The sequence below is a fragment of the Nannospalax galili genome, unplaced genomic scaffold, assembly GCF_000622305.1.
Source record: "Nannospalax galili isolate Female #2095 unplaced genomic scaffold, S.galili_v1.0 scaffold1639, whole genome shotgun sequence".
Classification (NCBI taxonomy): Eukaryota; Metazoa; Chordata; class Mammalia; order Rodentia; family Spalacidae; genus Nannospalax; species Nannospalax galili.
Window position 1 is genome coordinate 1,053,608 of NW_008343206.1, and position 7,806 is coordinate 1,061,413.

At 58.8% G+C, this 7,806-nt stretch overlaps 1 protein-coding gene across 1 annotated transcript; it reads left to right on the plus strand.

Annotated features, from left to right (window-relative positions):
• The first annotated feature begins 292 nt into the window (after positions 1–292).
• On the plus strand, positions 293–7,522 carry Th (tyrosine hydroxylase). The gene is made up of 13 exons (XM_008839203.2): positions 293–410; positions 2,085–2,294; positions 3,056–3,230; positions 3,527–3,615; positions 3,737–3,804; positions 4,127–4,177; positions 4,513–4,658; positions 4,754–4,889; positions 5,048–5,117; positions 5,545–5,601; positions 5,763–5,858; positions 6,125–6,258; positions 7,073–7,522. Exons 1-13 carry the CDS (start codon positions 321–323, stop codon positions 7,230–7,232), a joined length of 1,482 nt encoding a protein of 493 aa, XP_008837425.1. The 5' UTR covers positions 293–320; the 3' UTR covers positions 7,233–7,522.
• Positions 7,523–7,806: the final 284 nt, after the last annotated feature.

The following is a 7,806-nucleotide window of genomic DNA, read 5'->3' on the forward strand; positions in this document are numbered from 1 at the left end:
CTGGGAACCCCATGGTCCCTTTCTGGGTGCCCTGGTTTGGGCAGAGGTCTCTAACTGTGTCCTGCCCTGCTTGTGCCGTGCCCCGGGCTGAGGGTGATTCAGAGGCAGGTGGCTGTGACAGTGGATGCAATTAGATCTAATGGGACGGAGGCCTTCTCGCTCCGCGCCCACCCCCGCCTCCCTCAGGCGCAGCAGGCGGGGAGAGGATGCGCAGGAGGCAGGAGGTGGGAGACACAGAGGGGCTTTGACGTCAGCTTGGTCTTTAAGAGGCCGCCGGGTAAGGGCTGTGGAGACAGAACCCGGGACCACCAGTCTGCACCATGCCCACCCCCAGCGCTGCCTCGCCACAGCCCAAAGGCTTCAGAAGGGCTGTTTCCGAGCTGGACGCCAAGCAAGCCGAGGCCATCATGGTGAGAGGGGCATGCTATCACCCAGGGGTATCCAGAGCAGCCTCTGCCCCCATGGGCAGGCAGGCACCCCAGGCTGGTAGTCTACGCAACCTCTGGCACCCAGGGTTGGGGTGGGTCCCTGTCTATCCCTGTCCCAGGATTAGTTTGGGTCCCCGCCCCAGAAGACATCTTCTGTGCCTGGGTAGGCATCTCAGTATGTCCTGCTGGACTCTAAGGGTGACGGCCAGTGCCTATCCCCCATACCAGCCTTTCTGGGGCTTGTATGGGCTTCTGCTGGTCTGGTTTCATAGGTGGTGAGGGGGAATCTCCCCTGGGTGGTCTCAAGAGGGAACCCTGTGATCCAGGGCCTCTCCAGTGGCTTCTGTCGCTGTCTTTGGGTTTTCTGGGCCTGCCTGTCACAGGGTGTGGGAGGTTCCTGCAACATATGTTTCTGGAGAGAGTGGTCAGCAAACATTCAGCCTGCCTGCTGGGCTGCACCAGCCAGGGGGCTCTGCAAACAGGGCACAAGCCTAGGTTGCTGACTCTGGGGCAATTTCTGTGCCTCTTTCTACCTTCCCTGCCCTCCTGCCCTGTATCTGTGTTCTCTGTGGCTTGGCACAGGGAGCCCCAAGGGATCAGAAGTGCTTATGGGATACCAAGCTGTCTCCTTTGCAAGCCTGGACAAGGGGGCGCCTCAGCCCACAAAAGGGTCTTTCAGATTATCTTTGGGATCACACCTAACTAGCACCCTGGCCTGACAGACCCAAACGAGACTGTTGTGACCTTTCGAAATTAGATTTCCAGCCACCTCTTGGGGGATAGCTAAGGGGTCGAGTACCCTTTCCAGAGTACCCCTCAGCCTCGTCTCTCCCTGGAGCCCCCAGACCTCATGCTGTCCCGCAGGGGGCCAATGGCCCTTGGCTGCATCACAACATCCAGCTTCGCCCATCACTGTGAGCCCCCCAAAGCCCAAGGCTGGCCTGTTCTTTTTGCTGAGAACCAGAATCTTTTGGAAGCTCAGTTCCCAGGGAGGCTTCCAGAACTCTCCTTGCTCAGGCCCTGACAGCTTTGGGTACTGGGTGACCAGATGCACTGGTCCATGGCCATGGGAGACACAGCCAGCAGAGGCTATAAGGAGACGACCTGTATCCAGACCTCTGACAGCTGAGGATACTGTGGCCAGGAGGAGGGGTGGCAGAGAACTCACAGGGTGACTGGAAGCTTTCTGATGGGGGTGGATTCCAAGGTGAGGAGACAGCATGGACCAGGATGGGGAAGATGTTTCATGGCGAGGGCGGGGGGGAGCTCTGCCTGAGCTGGTCACCTACCTTATCCAATGCCCAGTCATGCCTGAAGCTGTGCGCTCTGCCCTCCCTGGGCTTTGGTCGCTGCCCATAGCAGTCAGGAGAGGCAGTCCCTGAGTCACGATCCTTCATCACTAATCCAGTTAGGACCAGGCTCAGGGGACACAGGCAGCTTTGCCTTGGGAAGTAGTGGCCAGGCACCCTGCCCTCCAGCTTTGCTACAGTTCCCAGCTCAGCTGCCCACTCTTCCTGGCCAGGATATTCAATAGTACGCTCGGTCCCTTGCCCCTGTGTGCCACTGAGCAGCTTAACTAGGACCTAGACCCTTGGTGGGGGTGAGGTTCAAAGGAGCCTCCAGCAGGGAGACACAGGCACATCCCTGTCTCCAAAGTCCCCCAGGTTCATTGGGCGTCGGCAGAGCCTCATCGAGGATGCCCGCAAGGAGCGTGAGGCGGCGGCAGCTGCGGCCACCTCGGAGCCTGGGGACCCCCTGGAGGCTGTGGTGTTTGAGGAAAGGGAAGGGAAGGCTGTGCTCAACTTGCTGTTCTCTCTGAGGGGCTCCAAATCCTCTTCACTGTCCCGGGCTGTCAAAGTGTTCGAGGTGAGACCTGTGGGTGGTTCAGTGTGCCAGGGTGAGCATGCCCATGACATAAGGATGACTGTGTCCAGTCTGGGGTGGAAACATGGCTGATCAGGCCACCAGAGGTCACCAGGAGCGAGAGTCCTGGAACCTATCCTCCAAGCCCTTTGGGCTCCTGTCTATTCAACCTCAGATCCCTACCATGCCACTGCCACATGGTCCCTTGCCTCCCTGTCTGGGGGCCTAGGTGACAGCTGATTGCATTATAGCTGGGCGCTTGACCTTGCTCCAGACAAACCCCCAAATGACATTAAAGCAAGACTCCTTGCAAGCTCCCAGGCTACATGGCCCAAGTGTCTTCTTGCTGTACAGCAGGAGGTAGAGGTAGCGTTGACCCCTGCCCAGCAGCTGTGGGTGCCCCAGTCACTCTGTTGGGGCCTGAATCTTGTGTCCTTGACAAGGTTGGGTCTAGGCCCCTGGGTGTGACCAGTAGACCCAATGAGAGCATCAGGGAAGTGGGATCTCCATCATCAGGGGGACTCAAGCTTTTGGTATGGCCTCTAGACAAACAGGGCTGTCCAGAAAGGGGGCCAAGGGTACAGCTGTGACCATTCCTGGGTGGCTGCATGTGACAAAACCCAGTCTACCCAGTGACAGTTTGCAGAATCAAGTGCAGGGCCTGACCAGGCCTAACCCTTCCATTTCCCATCATTCCTGTCTCTGTTTTCTCTCTTCCTCTCTCTCTCTCTCTCTCCCCGCCCCACCCCATCTTACTCCCAAAGACATTTGAAGCCAAAATCCATCACCTGGAGACCCGGCCGGCCCAGAGGTCACGGGCAGGGAGCCCCCACCTGGAGTACTTTGTACGCTTTGAGGTGCCCAGCGGGGACCTGGTTGCCCTGCTCAGCTCCGTGCGCAGGGTGTCGGACGATGTGCGCAGTGCCAGAGAGGACAAGGGTGAGGAGGGCTTTCTGTCCTTGAGTGTAACCCAGTGACCTTGAGGCCTGGGAGCAGAACATCTTGCCAGGGGAGACCCTGAGGTGGCCACAGGGTGCTGGCCTCTGCTCCTGCTGGTTTCACCCCTCCTCTGGTTTCTTTTTATGTATGTACTGGGAACAGGGCCACGCCCAGAGTCCTCCACACACATCCCCAGTGACCTCTGCCCCCTAGGAGAGGCTGGATCCTGGGTGACTGGAGCTGCTGTGGGTTCATGCTCACCTGGGTCCCCTTGCTCTGTTCTGTTATCTGTGAAGTCCCCTGGTTCCCAAGGAAAGTGTCAGAGTTGGATAAGTGTCACCACCTGGTTACCAAGTTTGACCCTGACCTGGACCTGGACCATCCGGTGAGCCCTCTGCCCCAACTGTTTCCTGTAGCTGTGGCCCGTGGGGTGGGTGTGACGGGTCTGACCCTGATCTGTGGAACAGGGCGAGCCCAGCTTCTCACCTGTGTCTCTTACCCACCAGGGCTTCTCTGACCAGGTGTACCGCCAGCGCCGGAAGCTGATCGCCGAGATCGCCTTCCAGTACAAGCAGTGAGAAGCCCGTGCAGGATGGAGGGGGGCAGTGTGCGGGGTACTGGGCAGCTGGCCTGTCCCTTCTGTAGTGCTCTGTGTTCAACCTGTTGTCCACAGGCACACAGGAAACTGGGGTACAGCTAAGCAGGCAGCTGGGGCCTCATAGCCACCACGAGGCACTGCCAGCCCCAGGTGCACCCCACACAGTCCACTCACACAGTCCACTCTGTACTCCAGAGGCCTCTCTCCACAGCTGATGTGGCTTCAGGACAAGCCCCTTCACCCCATCCATCCTGCTTTCTGGGGTGAGGGACCTTGGTTGACTACTGACTCTTCACAGGGGTGAACCGATTCCCCACGTGGAATACACGGCAGAGGAGATTGCCACCTGGTAAGACCCTGATAACAGCCAGCTGGGGAAGAACTGGGCACGGGGAGGCCCGGAGGCAGTACTCAGAATCCATATGTGTGAGGACCATGTGTCTGGGAGTGTTAGTGCAGTAGGAGACAAATGCCAGCTGGGGGGGGGGGGGCTTCTGTTCCCAGAACAGGTGATCTGGAATGTCCCTATTGCCCACTTCTCAGCCTTTGCGTTACCCCACTCAGTGATGGAGGCCCACAGTGAGGGGTGCAGGCAGAGCACCCACGGGGGCTAGGAGTAGGCTTGGTGGTCACAGGGGAGCCCCCCCCAAAGCAGGCAGTGCCCTGAGCCCACATGGCCTGCAGGAAGGAGGTCTACACCACGCTGAAGGGCCTCTACGCTACCCACGCCTGCCGGGAGCACCTTGAGGCTTTCCAGCTCCTGGAACGCTTCTGTGGCTACAGAGAGGACAGCATCCCACAGCTGGAGGATGTGTCCCGCTTCCTGAAAGGTGCAGATGCAGGGGAGGCCAGGCAGGAGGGGGTTGAGGGTGCTGGCCTGCCCGGTGTCCCCTCCTCCACTTGTGTGAAACATGGCCCCCTGCAGAGCGGACTGGCTTCCAGCTGCGGCCCGTGGCCGGCCTGCTGTCTGCCCGGGATTTCCTGGCCAGCTTGGCTTTCCGAGTGTTCCAGTGCACACAGTACATCCGCCACGCCTCCTCACCTATGCACTCACCTGAGCCGTGAGTACTCTCCCTGGGGCCAGGACCCTGCACCTGTGGTCGAGGGACAGCCCCTGAATAATGTGAACGGAAGCGAGGCGGGGCCAAGGCCTCCTTGTCCACAGGTAGGACGGAGAGCCTTGTCGGTTCTACCTTGCTTATCTTGAGGCCTCACACAGGGACTGCTGCCACGAGCTGCTGGGACATGTACCCATGCTGGCCGATCGCACATTTGCTCAGTTCTCCCAGGTGTGTCTGGGACCTCAGGCCAGGAGCCAGGGGATGGGGGATTTGGCTGAGCCAGGGGATGGATGATGTGGACACACCATTGATACAGGTTGCCCATGGTGGGACACCCCTCCCAGATAAACAGTGCCGATAGGTCCATGAGATTTCCGGGTGATGGCAGACTGAAGAAGAGAGAGTTCCGCCACGTGTGTAGACCACCCCCAGACCAGGAGGCCAAATCCTTTCCTAAGGGACAGAGAGGCCCACAGCTTGTGCTGCCACCTGCTGGCCTTTATGGGAACTGCGGATCCTGGGCCCTTGGTTGGCTATGGAGGACAGGATGCAGGCTAGGTCCAGGGGACCCCAAGAGTAGCAACTGATACCCAGTGCCCCTGCTCAAGCACAAAGCCAGTCTCTGCACACTTCACTCATTTTTCTACATCTACAGGACATTGGCCTTGCATCCCTTGGGGCCTCAGATGAGGAAATTGAGAAACTGTCCACGGTGGGTTTCTGGGGCCCTGGGCAGGGATCAGGTCCTCTGTTCTGTCCTAGCCTTGTCTCCAAGCCCAGCCTGCCTGTATTAGTGGTGGCATGCCTGCTACACCCAGATGGGTTGAGCTTGGTGGCGGGTGATCTTAGGTAACTCTAACGACTGTCTGGCAGGTGTACTGGTTCACTGTGGAGTTTGGGTTGTGCAAACAGAACGGGGAACTGAAGGCTTACGGCGCGGGGCTGCTGTCTTCCTATGGGGAGCTCCTGGTGAGACCCTCTCTCCTTCCAGTCCCCTGGCAAAAGAGACCAGGGTTGGTGATCAGGGTGTGAAAGACCCTGCTCCCATCAAGAGGGTCTCTTAGACCCGGGCTTGAGATTCAGGCTGTTCTGGAGAAAGTGTGCTTCTGCCCAGACCCCACTGCCACACTGGCCCAGGACCTTTGGGAGAAGAGGGAGGCTCAGACCCACAGCACTGGGTTCCCTTGGGCCCTCAGGTGTGGCAGGGTTCAGTGATGCCTGCGGCCTCTCTCTAGCACTCCCTGTCGGAGGAGCCTGAGGTTCGGGCCTTCGACCCCGACACAGCGGCTGTGCAGCCCTACCAAGATCAGACCTACCAGCCGGTGTACTTTGTGTCTGAGAGCTTCAGCGATGCCAAGGACAAGCTCAGGTGGGTGTGGCCCCACCCTACCTCACCTGTGCAAGCAGGCCTTGATCCCGCCTGAGAGCCTGTTTTATACCCTCAGCTCTGCTCCTCCATAGCAAGTGTACAACCACCCCAACAAGGAGCCCAGAAAGTCTGGGGATGGGGAGACCTGTAGGGCAGCAAAGTAAGGCAAGGACAAGGGCAGGTTCAGGCCAGCCTTGTGGGCTTAGGCAGAGCCTGACCTCCCATCCTCTGAGCAGCACGGGTCTGAGTGGGCTGGGGACTCACTGGGGGAGGAGGGGAGGGGGACAAGAGACACAGTGGAACCAGGGGCTGAGGTCAGGAACACAGGTTATTGAGGAAGTGAGCAGTCTCGGGGTTAGGACTACAGTGACAGAGGGGTCCAGAGAGGGGAGGGGTCTGGTGGAACAGTCTTGGGAAGGCTGCTATTCCTTCCCCAAGCCTATTGTGTACTAGGGAAACTGAGGCGAGGGGCTGTACCTGATACAGAGGACCTGGGTGTCCACACCAGCTTATGGACTCTCTAGGGCACACAGGGAAGGATTCCTGAAGGAGGATGTCCAGATGAGGAATGGGCTGTCCCACAGAAGCCTGCCTAGAAGAGGAGCTGGTCCCTTGTCCCTCACTGTGGCCTTTGAGGCAGCTTTAGGCTCCCATGTGTCCAGAATGGGCTTTGGGACTTCGAGAAACTCAGAAAATCCCTTGCCCCATGCTCCTGGGTTTACAGATCCTGTCCCTTACCACCTGTCTCCACCCCACTTCTTCATCGCCATGTCCCACCTCCTGTGACTTGGGTTCATACTGGCTTCTCTCCCAGGAACTATGCCTCCCGGATCCAGCGTCCATTCTCTGTGAAGTTTGATCCATACACGCTGGCCATTGATGTACTGGACAGTCCCCACACCATCCGACGCTCCCTGGAGGGGGTCCAGGATGAGCTGCATACCCTGGCCCATGCCCTGAGTGCCATCAGTTAGGTGCATGGAGCATCACCCACAGGTGCCAGGGTCCTGCCCCAACATCTCCTCCCTCTTCTCCAGCCTTCCCCACCCCAAAAGCTCAGGCCCATGTGTGGGGCTGGTCTGTGGACACTCCCACTGTCTCCCTGTGCCCTGTGATGGGCTCCCCCTTGAATACCCCACTGCTTCTCAGTCCCATGTCTTATTGCTGCATGCGCTCCAGGGTCCTGGGTGGCCCTGCTCTGCCCCCCTGGCCCCCAGACTGCTCACCACCTGATCATTATCTCAATAAAGTAAGGAACACTCTCCCCAGGTGCTCCCGGCCTCTGTGTCACCAAATAGATGGTCCCTGGTGCTTGCATCTTCCACTGCCTTGATTGGAGTTTAGGGGGTTCCTTCCTGCGCATGTCCACATCCAGCTAAGTCTCCTGGGCACCCAGTCCAGGCAGAATGCTCTGGCCTCCTCTGACCCTTATCTCCCTGCCAACTCTGAGTTCTCATGCAGTCCTCGAGGATTGGAGAAGGTCCCACATGAGCTGCCCCATAACCATGGGGTGACAACACCAAGCTGGGGACCAGGGAAGGGAGCTGT

Bases quoted from the DNA above. Each gene is read 5' to 3' on its own strand.
- Th (XM_008839203.2), top strand. From the start codon at position 321: ATGCCCACCCCCAGCGCTGCCTCGCCACAGCCCAAAGGCTTCAGAAGG. The intron at 3,805-4,126 runs GTGAGAAGCCCG...GACTCTTCACAG, and splicing joins ATCGCCTTCCAGTACAAGCA to GGGTGAACCGATTCCCCACG. The intron at 5,859-6,124 runs GTGAGACCCTCT...GCCTCTCTCTAG, and splicing joins CTTCCTATGGGGAGCTCCTG to CACTCCCTGTCGGAGGAGCC.